General features: G+C 41.2%; 1 protein-coding gene across 1 annotated transcript in view; it reads left to right on the top strand.

The window, feature by feature from the left end:
- Positions 1 to 18,004, top strand: part of vps13d (vacuolar protein sorting 13 homolog D) — a gene marked incomplete at its 5' end in the record, with an annotated part of 162,155 nt that overhangs the window by 29,953 nt on the left and 114,198 nt on the right. The window contains 9 exons of the mRNA XM_080015368.1: positions 6,029 to 6,211; positions 6,286 to 6,416; positions 6,544 to 6,598; positions 10,002 to 10,181; positions 11,914 to 12,044; positions 12,122 to 12,254; positions 12,372 to 14,636; positions 15,077 to 15,228; positions 15,643 to 16,704. Coding sequence (XP_079871494.1) covers positions 6,029 to 6,211; positions 6,286 to 6,416; positions 6,544 to 6,598; positions 10,002 to 10,181; positions 11,914 to 12,044; positions 12,122 to 12,254; positions 12,372 to 14,636; positions 15,077 to 15,228; positions 15,643 to 16,704 — 4,292 coding nt within the window. The remainder of the gene's footprint in view (positions 1 to 6,028; positions 6,212 to 6,285; positions 6,417 to 6,543; positions 6,599 to 10,001; positions 10,182 to 11,913; positions 12,045 to 12,121; positions 12,255 to 12,371; positions 14,637 to 15,076; positions 15,229 to 15,642; positions 16,705 to 18,004) is intronic.

Genomic DNA, 18,004 nt, shown 5'->3' with positions numbered 1-18,004 from the left:
AAAATGCAAGGTCAAGTGTCCACTCTGTGTCCTCTAGCAGTAAGACGTCTTCGCCTCGGGACTGCATGAACTCTTTGATTTCACCCAAAAGTGACAAAAAACAAAGTAAAACTCCTCTGCTGAGCCATCGGATTTCGGTGTGTAGCAGCAGGTAGCACCTTGAAAATCATGTGCTGATATTCACAATGGGAGTCATCACATGCTCAAAGCTGATCACTTTTGCCCATAACTCCTGCTGGTAAATGACGCAGTGATAATGCAGAAATTGGGGGAAGTCTGGGTCACCTTTACAGTGAACAATGAAACCTGTATGTCGGCCGATCATAGCAGGAGTCTATAGTCACCGCTACCAGCTTTTCCATTGGTACCTTTTTCTGCACGAAAAACTCCTCTACTGTTTTATAAATGTTAACTCCCCTCGTGGTTGTCTTTAAGGGCAGTAGTGTCAGGAGTTCTTATCTTGTGGAGAAATCTTCAAACACCATCCGGATAAAAATCAACAGCTGGACTGTACTGCTGCTGTCCACGGACTCGTCGCACTGGATGCTAAACCACCTGCAGCTCGCCAGATCCCGGTCCAGCTGATCGGCCAAGTTACCAGACATAGCTGACACCTGTCTAGCCATCGTAGATGCCCCCAGTTGGACGTCGGAGAGAGTGGAGATTAGATCGGTTCCATTTTTCTCGTCTTTAAGTACAGGGTTAGCAATTATAATCATTGCTTCTTTGACAACTTCTCCGTCAGAAAATGCCTTCTTCTTCTTTATCAGAAAATGTGTAGCTCTAAACGAGGCTTCGGTTGCTTTTTGTGACTTTTTCGCTGGTTTCGTGAAAAAAGACTGTTGCTTACCTAAGCTGCCTTTAGCTCACGGGCTTTTTCTGCCCGTCGTGCGCTTCCCGGTCGGTAGTTAGCATGGTAGCTTTTGTGATAGTAGTGAAGTGTCTCTCCACATTGTGTCGCTTCGCCGTCACCACAGTCGCCCCGCAAATGAGACATGCGCAGGTTTCACTGTCATAAAAAAAAACTCCTCCTCCCATTCGCTGTGAAAGTGATGAGTTTTCTTACTTTTTTCCTGCCATTTTTTGGGGGGTAAGAAACTGCATTCAGCGCTCATCTTCGCTGCGCCCGCTAGCTTACTCTCCACGACCACTGGTTTTGTCGTGCGCACAATACTGACCTTTGAACTAGAGTAGGTCAGAGTTCACCTAAACTTAAATAAAAAAATGTATAATGAACATATTTTTAAGATATTTTAATTTTAAAATCTATATAAATGCAAGTCTGATTAAAAAAGAATCACAACAGAATAAAATTGAATTTTAGACGCAGCTCACTAGTGAGTTGTGCTATTTTTATATTATATTATATTTATATATATATTTATATATTATATTTTGGGTGACTCATGTGGTCCTTGGGGGCGACCTGGTGCCCGCGGGCAACGTGTTGGTGACCCCTGGTCTAAGGGGACCCAGCTACTCCGCTTTGTCTATCTCTGAGCAGTACCAGGAACTTCCTTATAGAGAAATTGAGGGGAGGTTTATGCTAATTCGATTTTTTGAGCATTTGGCTGTCAATAATGGTTCAGATTAATCAACATATGCATGTGGGTAAGAAGAAAGCGTCTTGAATTCAATGGTGATTTTGCACTTCTGGCTTTTTTGTGCACAAAGAAAGAATGCTTCTACATATTGTACATATTTGTGATTGAGGCCCAATATTTCAGCTGAACAAAGAGGCAACAACAAAACGCCATACGAGGAATAAACCTGAGCCTAGCCTCAAGGCTAATAGCTGCAATGATGGCAGGGATACTATGCTAGCAGGTCAACTATTGTCCAGCTATATTAAATAGAGGGAGTCTATAAGCACAATACCCGCAATAAGAGACCGCAAGGGTGGGGGTCCGTTAACCAGCACACCCATTATCAAAAAATAATGTAGTAATTGTGCACCTTATCTTCCTCATCCTCAAAAAGAGTAAAGAGCCTAAAGCTACAGGCCAATTTCCAGGACAACAACATTCTCACAGCTGCACTTTCCCCCTGATGCTGAAAAGCCATTTAAAATAATCTCTGTTTTCAATAACAAGATAACTTACAAATGTCTGCACTCCCACATAAATATTACAACTCAGGAAGAAAAACATACATTCTGATCTCATTGAAACACCTACCAGGTTTTGAATTATTTTCTGCCACCAATGTATTGCATTGTATTGTATTGCATTAGATTATTTTTAACATTAGAAGTTAGTTTGGGCTTGGCAAAGTCTTTATTGACTGGCTTTCCCTTATATACAGATATATATTATATACAGAGATCCAGTGGCTGTCGTAGTCACTAATGGTCTTCTCTGCCCTTAATTTCAGCCCTGCCGAGGGATGAGAGAAGGGGACTCTGCTGTCCCCAGTGATCTTTGCTCTTGCACTTGAGCCATTAGGGCCTTAATTTGAGACCCCAAGTAGAGTGCCCCTAAATAATCAACCAAACTTAAGTCGACAAGAAGAGTCTTTAGTCGACCAAGTTTTTCATTGGTTGGTTGGGGGGGGGGGGACTCCATTCGGGAGCTATTAATCTTATCTTAAAACCTATATGGCTGGACCCATGTTTGAAATGCTGGAGGGCTTTTAATTTTAAACAAATTTCAACAAAACTAAATGTTCAGTCTCCCTGCTGATTGTTCCGACACATTCAGAAGAATAATTTCAGCTTCTGATGTGTGGCTTTTGCCCTTAATTAACAGCAGGCTCGCTTCATGTGTGTGCACCGCGCAGCATTTGTAGAAGAAATGTTTACCACAAATAACTAGTGTAACGCTCTGTGTGGATGACTGTGGGGGGAGCGGGGAGACAGGGGTTCAAGTCCATCAGTGGGTTGTTAAAATTTGCATAAGTTCATCTGATTTGAGGTGTCCAGGATATTTATTTCCGTAAAATACTTATCTATTTATTGATATATACTATTTAAAAAAAACATTTCACAATAAAAAAAATGTATAAAACCAGGACTATAGTTAGTTATTTTTGTTTAGAACAAGTATAAACAGTATTTTTCACACAAATAATAATAGTAAAATAACTGAAATAAAACCTCACAGTCAGACCAGTGCATTTGTGCCTTCACTTTGTGAACTTGACTTGACGGTGAGTGCGCTCCTTTTCAGCCAGGGCACCTTCCGGAGAGGGAGGAGCATAGGCTATCTCTTATAAAGAGGGAGAAACATTTTCCGGAGGCAGGAGATGGCAACTTAAACAAACAACACAACATAAAACTGTAAAACTTGACAACAAAACAACGTCTCATCACCCAGCGAGACTCGGTTCCCTTCATTCCTACAAAAGAGCCGTTCAAAAGAACCGGATCACCATGAACGACGTGGTGCGAGTGAAAGTGAGTGTCTGAAGAGTCTGTCCGTAATAAAGAGTGACACGGCCATCCCAGGGGTTATTTTCCCATGGGACGCCTTGATTGATTGCACTCTTTTCAAAAACATTTCTATGTAGTTTTACGTCACGTTTCTATTAAATAGGCCTGCTCTGTTAAAATGAATGAATAAATAAATAAAATAGACCCCTCACACAAAAATAGAGAAATGCCGCAAGGACATTGCGACTGACGTGGCCGGTGGAGCTCCAACAGCACTTACAGCGCACCACTGCCGTACGGTGCTCCAATGTGTCCAGTGGACTTCTACCGTAATACCCTAATACAGCAGTTCACGTGTGCGTATTGAACCGTATATTATTGAACCAAACGGAACCAAACGGTTCCATAATATACCGTGTACCGCTGCAACCATACTAAAGATGTTCCGATACCATTTTTTTCTTACTGATACCTGAACTTGCGTATTGGTTGTTACCGATCCAATACCAGTGCATAAAAAAAAAAACATATATATATATATATTTTTTTTAACAGCTGTATACTACTTACCCTGTATGGATGTAATATGATTGCTTTCATTGTATGGCCTGGCTCAGGTTAAACCCTTTGTAAAACATGAACAAATACATACAGAGAATGAATGCTGTAGAACTTTCTTTTACTATCTAGTTTGACAGTCAGTCATAACTGAAAATTAACAATAATAAATAAAGGAATAAATAACAATTCCTTTAAAAACTGTTAAAGTGCAGCCACAATTTAGTAAAATAAGACATTCACATTTTTATACCTTTATACATATATACTTATACAGTGGTACCTTGAGTTACGAGCGCACTAACATACAAGTTTTCCGAGTTACGAGCCGTCGTTCCGTCAAATTTTCTGTATTGATTTGCGAGCAAAAATTTGAGTTACAAGGAGCGAGCTTCAGGTACCGCCGCTGGTTGGCTTGGCGAGTGAATGCGGCCAGCATCCTGCATCTCACTCCTTCTCAAGTGCTCAGAAGAGGAAGCGGATGATGTCCATTGACTTAAAGCGCAAAATAATAGAAAAACGTGAGCGAGGTGTGCGTGTGATGGAATTGACGAGGCAGTACGAGCGTAGTACTTCTACGATATGTACCATACTGAAACAGAAGGAGACAATAAAGGGTATTACACCAGCCAAGGGCGTTAAAATAATGTCTTAAGCTGCGGACCGCTGTTCATGAAAAGATGGAGAATCTGCTGTTGGTGTGGTTGACGGAGAAGCAGCTCGCAGGAGAGCGTGACGGGGGGTATCATCTGCGAGAAGGCAAAAACGTTCTCTTTTATTATGTTTTATTATGTTTTTATACAATATTTGTTATTTATTAAATACATTTGTCTTATTTAAAAACACGTAACAGAAAAAAATTGGGGTGGTTTTTTGGGGGCTGGAACGGATTAATGGCATTTCAATTAATTTTAATGGGGAAAATTGATTTGCTATACGAGCAGATTGAATAACGAGTTCTGTCACGGAACGAATTAAACTTGTAAATCAAAGTACCACTGTATATACTTACTTATACAGACGTATACTGTACATACTTCCATACGTATAAGCGTTGCATTGACATTTCACTGCATATGTATGGAAGTATGTAATGTATGTGACGAATAAACCTCTTGAATCTTTTTAAATAGTACAGTAACAATATAAAACAGTAGTGCAACAGCGATTTAAAAGCTAATTAAACTCTTAAATCGGCACCAGAAAACAACCAATAGAAAAAATCATAGTTTCTAATGTTTGTTTTCTGATTGGATTTGATGTTTAATTCAATTACATTTAATGTAAAGTTTATAGGATTATTATGGCAGGCGAAAACTGTGCATTTCTCCATGTGTATGTGATGCACTTTTGCTAAATGTTATGAAAGATTGCTTGTGTTTCTGCCTTACATTCAAAAGACTGGTAGCACTGGTGGCAACGAGCATGGTCGAAGTGAAATTTAACCAGACTTTTGAGCATTTAATTCTCTCCTCGTGAGTGTGTGAGGCAGGCAGAAAGAGCTCCCTGCATATCTCCATATCTCCGGCGGTGGAGTGGGAGAGAGAGGAGAAATGTCTCATCTCATGATAGCAAAAATGCATCTTAGATGAACATCTTAATCTTATTGCAAGTTAGAAATGGGTCATATAGCCTCGATATATAGAAAATACATTTTCTTAATTTCTCCAATGCCGTTAACCATACGGCTAACGTTGGAGCTTATCAATACTACGGTCTTTAATAATTTAGCCCTGGGGCCCATTTAATACCCAGTCTTGGGACCCAACCCTAATCATCACGTAATAAATTACAGGATATCTGATTGGTTGCATAGCCTTGCATAATCGCCAATACCTGATCCAGCATTTTAGGCTGTATCCGAGGCATTTCCCCATACTGGTGTAGGTTTTGGAACATCTTTGTGTTCAGAAATTCCCAATACCAAAATAAAATAATAAAATTTAAGTAATTTCCCCCTGGGATTATTAAAGTATTTCTGATTCTGATTCTGATTCTAAAATAAAAAAAATCTGCTCAACAATGGACATAAAACAACCACTTTAACAACGATAATATTAACAACATACTGTACCTTTTTGTCTTTTTGCCTTCGCCAAGCCGATACAGAGAATTTGTTCGACCCACTGGAGGATTCTCAGACCCTTAACACCTTCACCCGGAGAGACTACCTGTTTGCACGGCTGGAGTTCCTACTGGAAAAGGGCGGAGTAACACTCTTCCAGCAGGACACGCAGGTGGATGTGCCCAACCAAAGTGGGGTCATTCAGCTGGAATTTTCAGGTATAGAACCACTATTTTGTCGCCGTATATTGATATTGTTTAATTTTCTTTCACAATTCTGGCTTCTTTGGCAGGGGTGAAGGTGATAGTTGAGTCTCTGCCTCGCTCTGAGTCATCGCTGCTGTCAGTCAAGCTGGGGGGGCTGTTTTTAAGAGACCTGACCACCCAGGACACCATTTTCCCTGTCCTAGTGTCCCCTAAAACAGTGAGCGATATTTAGACCATTTACTTTCTTGTCGTGGTTTTTGAAACTTTGCACTGCATTATGTTACTGTACACAGTAGCAGCCGTCTATAAAATAATCTACATTTGTTATCCAATCAAATTTATAGGACGATGTTGCTATTGCCAGTAACCAATCCTTCGGGCAGTTCAACAGTTACTCAGGTGAGATTCTTATGTTCTTTCGAGTTCTATTTTATTCTATCTGGGGATGCTCGCTCCATGAAACTTTTTGGTAGAGCTGGTGGTCTAGTGATCTAAAGGTTGCTGGTTCGATCCCAGGCTCCTCCTGCTAGCATGCTGTAGTGGCCTTGAGCAAGACACTTAACCCCTAATTGCTCCTGATGGCTGCGTCCGTCGGTGTTTGAACAATTGTAAGTCGCTTTGGATAAAAGTGCTAAATGTAATGTAATGTAATGGATCAAAATTAAACTCCAATTTGGTCTGTCACAAGAAATGCATACATAAACTGCCGATAAAATATTTATCTAAATTACTGTATAGCCATGCCACCTGTACAAGAGATAATTCACTTACAGTACAAACTGTACATAAACAAAATCTAAGAATTATTATTTTTAATTATTTATTTTGGGACAGCAGTTTATGTAACAACGTCCGAACCCTGCGCATTTCGCAGCGCTGTACTGTTGGTTGTGCATGAAAAACATTGTAAATGCCATTCTTGGTCCAAAATGACATAGCAGATTTATGTACCTCAAGTTGTTTTCTTTTTAAAATTTTTTGAATTTCTTATTTTTTTAATCTGTGCTGTCAGCATGCTGGGCATACAACAAAGAGTATTTGTATGCCATTGCATCTATGACAGAGTTATTCTGCAAGTGGAGTTCAACTTCTCAACCTGCAATGCAACTCTTTATTAATTCTTAAATCATCAAGAACTGCAATAACTGTCCTGTGGATGACCTATAAGATGACAAGAGCACAGTTTTTAGTTATACAGAACCACCACCAATCCCCCTCTTTGGATAACTATTTACTATGTTTGGGACTATAAACAACTGATCACTACTCCAAGAGGGGGAGATACACCACGGGTGAGACAATTAAACATAGAACCGAAGAACATTTACACGAAAACGTAAACATTGGACGACATCATGTATTGAAAAACAGTTAATTAGGTCCAGGAAAACTGGAACTACTATTGGGCACGTGGCCTTTTCCTGTCCTAGTTATGGCAGTAAATGAGGGAGGAAAGGAGAACAATGCAACCAAGAGGTCGATGGGGTGCATTCGAAGCAGGTGTGGTGGTGTGCGTGTGCATGTGTGTAAGGTGTCCACCAGTGAGTGTTCACGACTTATCCCAATTGATTATGGTGTATAAGGTCGGTATTATGTCGTGGCACCTCCAAGCAGTAGAAAGGGCCCTGAAGCTAATATGAGTGGGATTAAAAATTTCGGGACGGACAAGAAGCACGCTGGGCCAGGAGAGTGGCAGGCAAGATGGCAGCTGCCTGCCGCTTCCCCACCCACATAGCTCGCACCCCACCCATGCCGCAAGCCCAGGCATATTGTGTGGTGTATGTACTCAGTATGAGTTTTGGCACTGGCAGAGATAGGCGAAATGCAACCAGATCGGCACAGCAAGCCGGGGAGTGACCATACGGACCTCACCCCAGACCCGATTCTAAATATTAGCTAAATATTTAAATGTCAAGCTACATGCTCCATCAGCATTAGATGAGTACTCACCAACAAGCTGTCGAACGAACAGTGATCTTACGGTTCCCTTTAATGCAAACATGGAGATCAAGATCATCCTTTGATATTCAGAGTGATGTGGCGTCAGAATGTGAAACTGTTTAGATAAAATAAGGTTATAAATTGTATCTACTCGTGAATGACTACACCGTGTCTTCTTCATGTTATAAAAATCTGTTGCGCTGACCCCGCCTCAGAGGATACGAAGAAGAGCTGACAGCACTTCCGTAAACAATGTTTAAAGAAACAACAACAAATAAACACCAGAAGCAAGAAATGAACTTCTGCGTGAAAACATCATCAGTCAATAAGTCATAGCTTCCAAAATATTGGCTTGATTCCCAAAAGTGATACCTTGTTTTGAAGCTTTGATTCTGCACCCTCATATTATGTGAAAATATGTCACATTTTGAAATGTGGCCACAAAATTTGGCCGTAAGGGCCTTACATATTTGACCCACTTGGTCCAGAATTGAATGAACACATTTTACTGAAGATGAAGAGAAAGAAGAATCTTTTCCATAACTTAAATGTTATTTACTATAACTATCCACTCCTGTAATGTGGGGGGTTCAGAAAGTAACCAGCGCTTTGTGAGAGATTTTTTACAAGCAACCAAACCAAACATATATTCATCAGGTTGCCTTGCCATAAAGTCAACATTTCCTAAAAATAATGTGGAAAATTGCAAGGGCAGATCAGTGTTAAGTATGTGTGGGAGTCTCTGCCCACATGTACGGGTTTAGGGAGGGAGGAGTCTTTTCTTGCCGTGGGTTGCGAACATGGCGAGCATTTTTATTATAAACACTGAACAAAAAGCCGTGCTGGCCAAAAGGATAAATGATAAAGAATAATGTGTTGGGTGCAAGAGGAATGACATTCCAGTGTGGCTCCTGGCCGGCTGATGAGCCTGTGCGCGGATCCCCTCTGCAAGATAGACAAACATTAAGAAAGCTCCCTGCCCCGGATCTGACCAGTCAGCGCCGCTTGGGCGCTGATTCGGCTGATTCGGCCGATCCGGGGCAGCTGTGCGGTTGTGAGGAGGGAAGCCTTGCTGGCGTCTGCAGCCGCGGCTTAACCACGCCCCATGGTCTGCCACACTGTGCTTTTTCGTGCTTTGTGAAACTCTGCCCAGAAAGGCTATCACAAAAATTTTGTTTTATCACGTAAGCAAAATGTGCTTTCTGCTTCGGTGTAATAATGAAACGCATAAAACACTTCCAACCAAACTCCTGCCATACATGACAGTTGGTGCATTTCCACTGGAATTTCCACACATCTAGCCAATCCTCATTTGATTTTGAAAGATTACCTTCTTTTTGTAATTTTCTTTAATGTATTCTGTAGTGTGGGGTTTTTTTTTGGTCATAAGGTCTTCATTAAATCTAGCGATTGCACCCTTATTTGAGTCATTTTGATAGGTACCGGAAAAAAAAAGTCAGTATTGGATCAACAAAGTTTGTTTTATTTATAATTTAATTGTCCCTTTTCTCGAAGGAAATGGAATGTTTTTATTCCTTTTGAGATCCAGGATCTAAACCTATGATCTATTTTATAAGGCTTGAACCCGGGATCATAAGCACACCATTTAATTATTTGTAATTTATAATACTGTTTATATTCTTCTCTTATTATATTCCAGATTTTTAATTGTACTTTGATCCATGTATTTTGCACATTATCTATAAATCTTAATGGAGAGTTCAATGTCTTTCCACCTGGCGCTAAGAGTTGTTTTTAAGACCAATATGTCTTTCAATATTCAGAATGGCAGACACACCTGATTGAGTAGAGTCAGCAACTGAAGTTTAACTCAAACATTAATATGTATGTTGTTCGACAGGAAGTAATTTGGAATCTGCGGCACCGCCTGTGTTTGAGATGATTTATGAACGAAACCCTGTAAGGTGTACGTTTGAGAGGAGGCTTGAGGTAAACACAAGTCCGCTAAATATCATCTACAACCCACAAGCCATCAAGAAAGTCACCGAATTCTTCTATAAGGGAAGGGTTCACACCTCAGGTATGTCAATTAGAAATGCTACACTTCAACTTATGGGTGCATGGGTCACCCAATATACAGTTAACCATGGGTGGGGCTGGCGTTTTTAGATTAGATTTACAATCTATCTATAGAATGCATTTATTTGGCTGAACAACTTTCGTTGTAAAAGAACATGTTTGTTAATAGAAGTTATTCTCCAGAATAACTTAGCAACTGTTAGGACCATTTCTTCAGCTGATCTCAGTGAGTATATAGCACTTGTATTCTTGATATGTCCAGCTGGCCAAGATACAGATGCCAAAGTCACATACCCTGGTCTAAACATGAACTGAATAGGTAAATATTTTCTTAACTCTACCCACCGCAAGATAATGGTTGCAGAAGGATCCTCAATTTGGATTTGAGTTAGAGCTTTTCGCAACAGGTTGCTGAATTCCAACAGATTAAGATTCCACTTTTTGTGTAACAGAGACAACACTGGTACATTGAATTGCTCAATAGTTCCTAAAGCCTTTTAATGTGGAAAAACATGTATCCAGGCTTGACAACAATTTGGGGGTTCACCATTTTTATTTTATGATAACCAATTATACTCAATAATACTTAAATGACAAAATAATTAAATCAACAGTCCCAATCAACCAGAAACCAGAAAAGAGTTCATGAATGAAACTACATTAACGAATATTCAATTACATGAAAATCTAAACCATGCAGATGAATCAATTATGTATTTGTTAATCCTAAATTATAGGATTATTATATATATATTATTAGGTAATAATGCAGAAACATACAAAAAATATGAAAATCAGGTTAGGTTTATATACCTTAGCTGTTAAACCAATCTTGTAATGTGTTATCTTAAATAGGGAAATTGCCACACTTGACCTGTCAATCTAACCACCCTGACCATAAAACCCCCATTCCTCTAACTAACTTTTTTTTTAATCTTCCTGAATGGTTAAAGAAAGTTCCCACCTAAATTAAACAACAGAAAGGAAAGAACACTGAGCCATCTATCCAAAACATTGCAAAACTAGACTGACTTGAAATAAAACTAAAAACTGAATTTCCAGTAACCTCCTAAATAAAATAACTAACATAAAAAATATTGTAATACCAATTAAATTATAGATGACACCTTTAGGACAAATCGAGGTGCAGTATGGGAACTATTTCCTTGACCCTCCTGCTAGGTGAGCCAAAGCGTTATGATGGTTTCACAAGCTAGGTCACAAAGGTCAGAGCTCAAAAAAAGTCTGGTTAACATACTTTCATTAATTTAGAAACGAGTCACATCAAATGTAATTGTAAAGCACTTTATTAAAGCTAGTCTGTGGTCTTTTATTGATTTATAAGCCAGTCACATGACATTTATCTTTTATAGTCCTTTAACAAAGCTAGTCTCAAACAATTGTCTGAAGGGAAAGGTCCACATCCAGAGGATGCTTGAAGAACTTTTCCATTGCCAGTCTTTCTGGTAACACTTTCTTATTACTACTTTGGAAATAGTCAGTACATCTTGAAAAAATTATTACTAACTGAAATAGTAAAACGCTTAAAAACGACTGACATGTCACATTCTCAGTCTTTAATATACTATCAAGAAGTAAATGAACAGGTTGTAGAGGTAAATATTAATTCCTTTTAAAAAGTGAAAGTAATTTTATACATCTAAACATAATATTTATTTCCCATTATACAAATTGTCAGTAAATTATATTGTCTTAAACATCTTGGATCCCAGGTTTCGGATACCAGTCAGAATTGGAGCTGAGAGTTGCTGAAGCTGCACGGAGGCAGTACAACAAGCTGAAGATGCAGACTAAGGCAGAAATCAGACAAACCATTGATCAGCTGCTCATAGGAGAGTTCATTGTAAGAGAGATTTGGTAGCAGTTCAAAGATTATTTACCAAAAAAGAATATCGAAGATGTGTTCCTTATTTGTTGCAGGAGAGTAGTAAACGCTGGACCATGAAACTGGATATCAGTGCGCCCCAAGTGATTTTCCCCGATGACTTCAAATCGGGAAACCCCATGCTCGTTATTGTTGATTTGGGACGGATTCTCCTCACCAACTCCCAAGGTAAAGTTACCTTTTACTCAGCTACTATAAAACGAATGACATAATTTCTCCTAATCCCCTACCTTTTATACTAACTTTTACTATATTCTGTCTCTATTCTTTGTGTTCCTTTCAAAGATGAGACTAAGCCTTGTGTAAAAGCTGTGCAAGCTGAAGGTGAGGAGATGAGTGATGATGAGTACAGAACACCGCTTGCTACACCCCCGGAGTCACCACCTCCCGAACTAGACACTCCTCTGAATGAACAGACAAAGAACCTTGAGCTTCCCCACTTGAAATCACCAGAAGCTACACAAGCCTACAGCAGAAAACTTTATGAGAGATACTCCTTGACTTTCAAAGACCTCCAAATCATGGTCGGCCACTTCAAAGACAGCTGGAAGCATCTCCAAGACAGCGAAGTGGGCCCCACCCACGTGGTGGAGAAGTTTAACGTTTTGCTACAGCTGGAGCAGAGACTGCGCTACACCTCAGACCCCCAGCTGCCTGGGGCAGTGCTCTCAGGAACCTTGCCGGACCTTAAGGTTCACATTAACCTGGAGAAGATGACCGCACTTAGAAGCTGCCTCACCAGACTCAGTAGTCCCAATGATGGGACTGAAGATACAGGCAAGACTGGTGATAGAGGTCAAAGTGGACGGTCGCCAGACCCTCTCGTTCTCCGCCACGAGAAGATCTTTCAAAGGGAGGACAGCTCGTGGAAGCTTCAAGGATCTGCCAAAAATCTGACCCAGAGTGTTATGACATTGGAGCAGCACACAAGGGAGGTGTTGGTGGAATCCCGTTTACTCCTAGCAGAATTCAACATCAACTACATGCAACTTGGAGTGGAAAGCGATGGCCGCTATATATCTGTCCTCAAAGTATTTGGCACAAATGCTTATTTTGTGAAGAGGCCTTATGACGCAGAGGTCTCTCTGACTGTTCATGGGCTTTTGCTAGTCGACACATTGCAGACCTATGGCTCAGATTTTGACCTTTTGGTGGCCTCTCACAAGCACCTCAGTTTTGACATACCCACGGGAAGTCTCAGGGAGAGTCAGCTCTCGTCTCCTGTGTTATTGGAAGGACGGTTCCCCAAGCATCAAGGACTCGAGTCACATCCTGGAGGGCATGGGGACAGAGTCTCTACCCTCAGCTCCTTTCTCAAAGATGAGGAGGCCCTAATAAAGCTTGAGTATCAGTTTGTCAGCTCTGACTGCCCCTCAATGCACTTGGATAGCTCCCTTCAAGTGACAAGCATGCAGGTCAACAATCTGGACATCATCCTCAACCCTGAGACAATAGTGGAGCTCCTTAAGTTCCTTCAGAAGTCTTTCCCCAAAGAGGAGGTGTCCTGGACGCCATCGAGCCAGCAGACTTCACAGCCAGAGGATGAGAGAGAGGGTACTTACCAGTCCACCTACGATCAGAACAAAGAGGTTACGGTGGAGATCCATCGTCTCAACCTGCTCCTGCTTCGAACTGTGTCCACCGGCACTGTCCTGGGCCCAGAGAAGAAAGGTTTAAAGATTGCCACAGCCAGTGTCAATGGAACCAAAGTGAATTTCTCCATGGGCAGTCAGATGGAGATGAATGGATCACTTGGGTCCATGCAGTTAGTTGACCTGTCTCAGGAAGGGGGCCGTAGCCAGTTTGTGGTCAGCATTGGAAATGTTGAGGACAACTCCTCGACTCCTGGGGGAGTTTCCATTTTTGCGGACACAGAAAGTTCTACTTCAGAAGCTCTGAATTTCCACCTCCTTGAGAAGTCCCAAGGAGAATGCTACCTGCAGCTCCAGATGGCGTCTTTGCACTACAACCACTCAGCTAAGTTTCTGAAAGAGCTCAGTCTGTCTGCCAATGAGGCAGAGGACAATTTTCGCACCATGTTGAAAAGCGCTGCCACCAAAGTCTCCACTGTGTTGGTCACCAAGACGGCAGAGTACAGCGGCATGGTGTCCCTCTTCGAGACGCCCTCGCGGCGAAGTCGCACCCATAGCCAAAGCTTGCCATACCCATTTGAAGGAGAGGATGATCTTTCTTTAAATGAGGAGTCTCCGTTAGACACATTGTTGGTGAAGCTTACTCTGAATATCAGCATTGAATCACCAGTTGTCTCCATCCCACGTAAGCCTGGACACCCAGAGCTTTTGGTTGGTCACTTGGGGAGCATTATAATCCAAAACTTTGTCGCCGGCCAGGACTCTGAAGGTGAACGGCTGCAGGTGTCTGTAAAAGATATCAGGCTTTATTCACTTAACATGAGTCACTTGGTTTTGAGGAAGACCCCCGGAAATGACAGCACTGGGGCCGGCTCACCCTCCCACAATGGAAGCACCAGTCAGAATGAACCCCAGTTCACACGGCACAACTTCTTTGAGTCTCTCAGTCGGGGCAAAGGTGAGAGGACTTGTGATATAATGTGTGACATTGTTCAGTCATTATAAGGTATAACATCCACAATTGTTTATGTATGGAGGCAAAACAGTCATAATGTTTTTGAGCTTGTAGGAAAGTTATTTACATACATTTTGTAGTTGGGGAAATATTTACAGCTCATTTTGTAGTTTACATGTTTTTTGAGCTGTGCAAATCAGTCTTTTACATGTTCAAAATAAATGTTTACCTTTGGGGGGAAAACAAACTCAAGCACACATTTGCAAGTGCAAGACATGAACTTGAGATTAAGAACACAATTTTTTTTACACACAATAATTTTAGACACAATAATTCACAACACATCAACCCACCCACCCCCATTCCATTTTCATAGATATATTGCCTTTCCACAAAGTTCTTTTCAATTTATAGTGAAATATTTTTTTTTCTTCTTAAATTAGCATTTCATATATTAAAAGACTCCACCATTCAGTTCACGCTTGAGAAAGTTCCGATCGATGAAGGGGCCCAGTTCACTTTTCTCACAACAGATGAGCCCTACCAGAGCACTGGTTTACTGCGGGTTGAGGGCAAATTCGTCAATCCTGTCCAGGTACAACACACTACCAACACAGACAAAAATAAGGCAAGGGAGTTTTTGTTGCAGCTTTTTTTATCAACGGCCTTGATTGAAGAAGGGTCATGTAAGCAACACTTGTTTACTTGTATAGCACAATTCATACACAGTCAATTCAAAGTGCCTTACAAAAGACATAAAAGGCATTTCATTTATAAAAATAGATATTACACTAATTTCAGTTCATTTAGGAAAATCAAAATTATTAGTCTAAAATGATTTGTTTTGAACTACTGCAAAATAAGCTTTCAAAGTAATACTCAACATCAATAGATTCTTCTGGTTTATTAATCTTGCAAACAAAGTAGACAACAAAGAATTATAAAAACATTTAAATAATAAAGGTAAAAGATTGTCTACTTTTTAAAATATTTGACCTTGTTGCAACAGGTGTTCCTGTGCAAGCCTGTGTATGAGCAGGTCCTCCAGACATTGGACAACCTCTCTCTGATCGAAAAGGAGCGGGCCACGCCCAGCCAGCCCCCTACCCCTCCACCGCCCACCCCTTCATCCTCCAAACCCCATCACTTCCCGGACCCCCAGGGAGGGCTTTTCGCCAGGGACCGTCCGCATATCAACCGTATGCAGCACTCCTCCCTCTCCTCCCCTTCACCACTGCAGTCTCATAACCCGTCCTTCCAGCTGCCATCCTTCACACAGGTGAGGGCCACCTTCCGTGTGGCAGAGCTCCATGTCCAGCTCAGCGCCGACCTTACTCAGGGTTCTCAGGGCTTAGTCAGTCTGCGCTTCCAGGACCTGGAGGGGGACTTCACCAAAGATCACCCCAACCTGCTGGCTGTCCAGCTTGCCCTGCGCTCGCTGCTCATGGAAGATCTGCTGGAGCAGAACCCAGAGTCCAAGTACAAGCACCTCATGGTGTCCCGCGGGGCCCCCAAGCCCTCCACCTTCAGCCCCAAGGAGTACCTGTCCCAGAGCTGTCCGTCTTCGTCCAACGCCCTCTATCCGGCCATGCCCCGCTCGCTGCCTGCACACATGGAGGAGGCCCAGAATGTTTTCCAGCTCTACCAGAGGCACCCCAGTACCGCTCCAGCTCCCAACCGGAACAAGGCCCAGGAGGGTCAACCCTGCCCCACAACTCCGCCTCCGTCCCCCACCCGTCACACACCCTCGCCGCACCCACCACCCGACTTTGACGACTCGCTAGTACACATCAATGTCCTGCTGGTTGACCGACGCCACCCAGAGTTTAAATCCCGCTACGGTGGTGTAAGCAGGAGCATGGATGTGGACTTCAACTGCCTGGACGTTCTCATCACGCTGCAGACCTGGGTGGTCATCCTCGACTTCTTTGGCGTGGGCTCCACCGCCAACAACCACGCAGTGAAAGTCCCCATCAGCTCACCCCAGCATGTTCAGGGGCACCCTCTGTACGAGCCAGATGTTGAGATGGATGAGGCAACGGAAGTGGTCAACACTAGGCTGGACCTTAAGGTTGGAAATTAGAATCAATGATGACTAGTCAACATATACTAGTGAGTGAATTGAATTGAATGACCTTTTTTGATGTTGGTGAGCAGTACTCGGCAAGTGGAATTTCATTGAGGGGTTTTATTAGAGTAATTATTTGATATCTATCTATATCAAGGTTTTTCAAAAGTTTTTCATCAGTTCATATTTAAAGCACTTTTTATAGACGAGGGCAAGTGCTTTAAAGAATGAGAGAGGTACACAAATCATTCCTCAGGAAATGATTTTCGATGACCATTTCTCCAATTATTTATCTATTGAACTATTTTTGAACTATTTCTAGTATCCATCCATTTTCTTGCCACTTATGGATCTGGATTGGCCATATACATTCACTGAGCTAGCGCCACAGTGAATGGCGACTTCGCCATGTAGAAGAGATGTAGAAGAGATGCAGAGGAACGCTCAGTGTGTTTTTATTTTAGATTTAGATTTATTTCCGAGTTTCTTACATGTATAAAACGAAAAACATGAACATAAGTAAGACGGTTTCGCTCTGTCCCACTCCTGAGGTTGAAGAGCTAGCTAGCTATCAGTTTAAAATGTTTAATTAATTAAAAATTTTGAAGATTGTTGATTTATAGAAGATTGTTTGAAAAATGTATACTTAAATAAGACACGACACAATAAATAGTGACTCTTCAGGATAATACGCAGCAAATAATTTTTGATCATTATTTCTCCCAAATTATTGGTCTGGAATTATTAGTCTTAAACAACTACAAACAATTCTCAAACAATTCCTGTCAATCGATTCCTCTAACACATTTACCCTCGGCCTAAATGCACTGGGACCTCTAAAATTCAGGATCATTATTTCTCTTGTCTTAGTCAATTTTTCTTGATCTACTTCAAGCAATAAAAAAAGAAAATACCAATATCGCTCACTCAGTGGGCTTGGGCTTGTTTCCTACACCTAGACGGTGCCATTGCGGAGTTTGAGACACTATCGAAAAACCCTTAAAAAAAGATATACGCCTGATGGATTCAAGAGAGCAGGTGGAAGATTTACTCTCTACAATCCTACAGAATTCTGCAACAGATATACCCGCATGTCATAATAGTTACGTGGATTTTATAGGGTTGAATGTTGAAATTTCCAGCAGCTGAACTAATACACGCCCTGATAGTTGATTTTGTTTAAAGAAAAAAAAAAAAAAGATTTTGAATTATGATCTTTAATAATTTCTTTGATCGATGATCTTTAAGAAATCTATTCTTAAATTAACTCTGAAAATAATAAATACACATAGTGTAATACACA

This window comes from Zeus faber (assembly GCF_960531495.2).
Source record: "Zeus faber genome assembly, chromosome: 15".
Taxonomy (NCBI): domain Eukaryota; kingdom Metazoa; phylum Chordata; class Actinopteri; order Zeiformes; family Zeidae; genus Zeus; species Zeus faber.
Note: the sequence above shows the minus strand (reverse complement) of the source record. Positions and strands in the feature narration are given on the sequence as shown.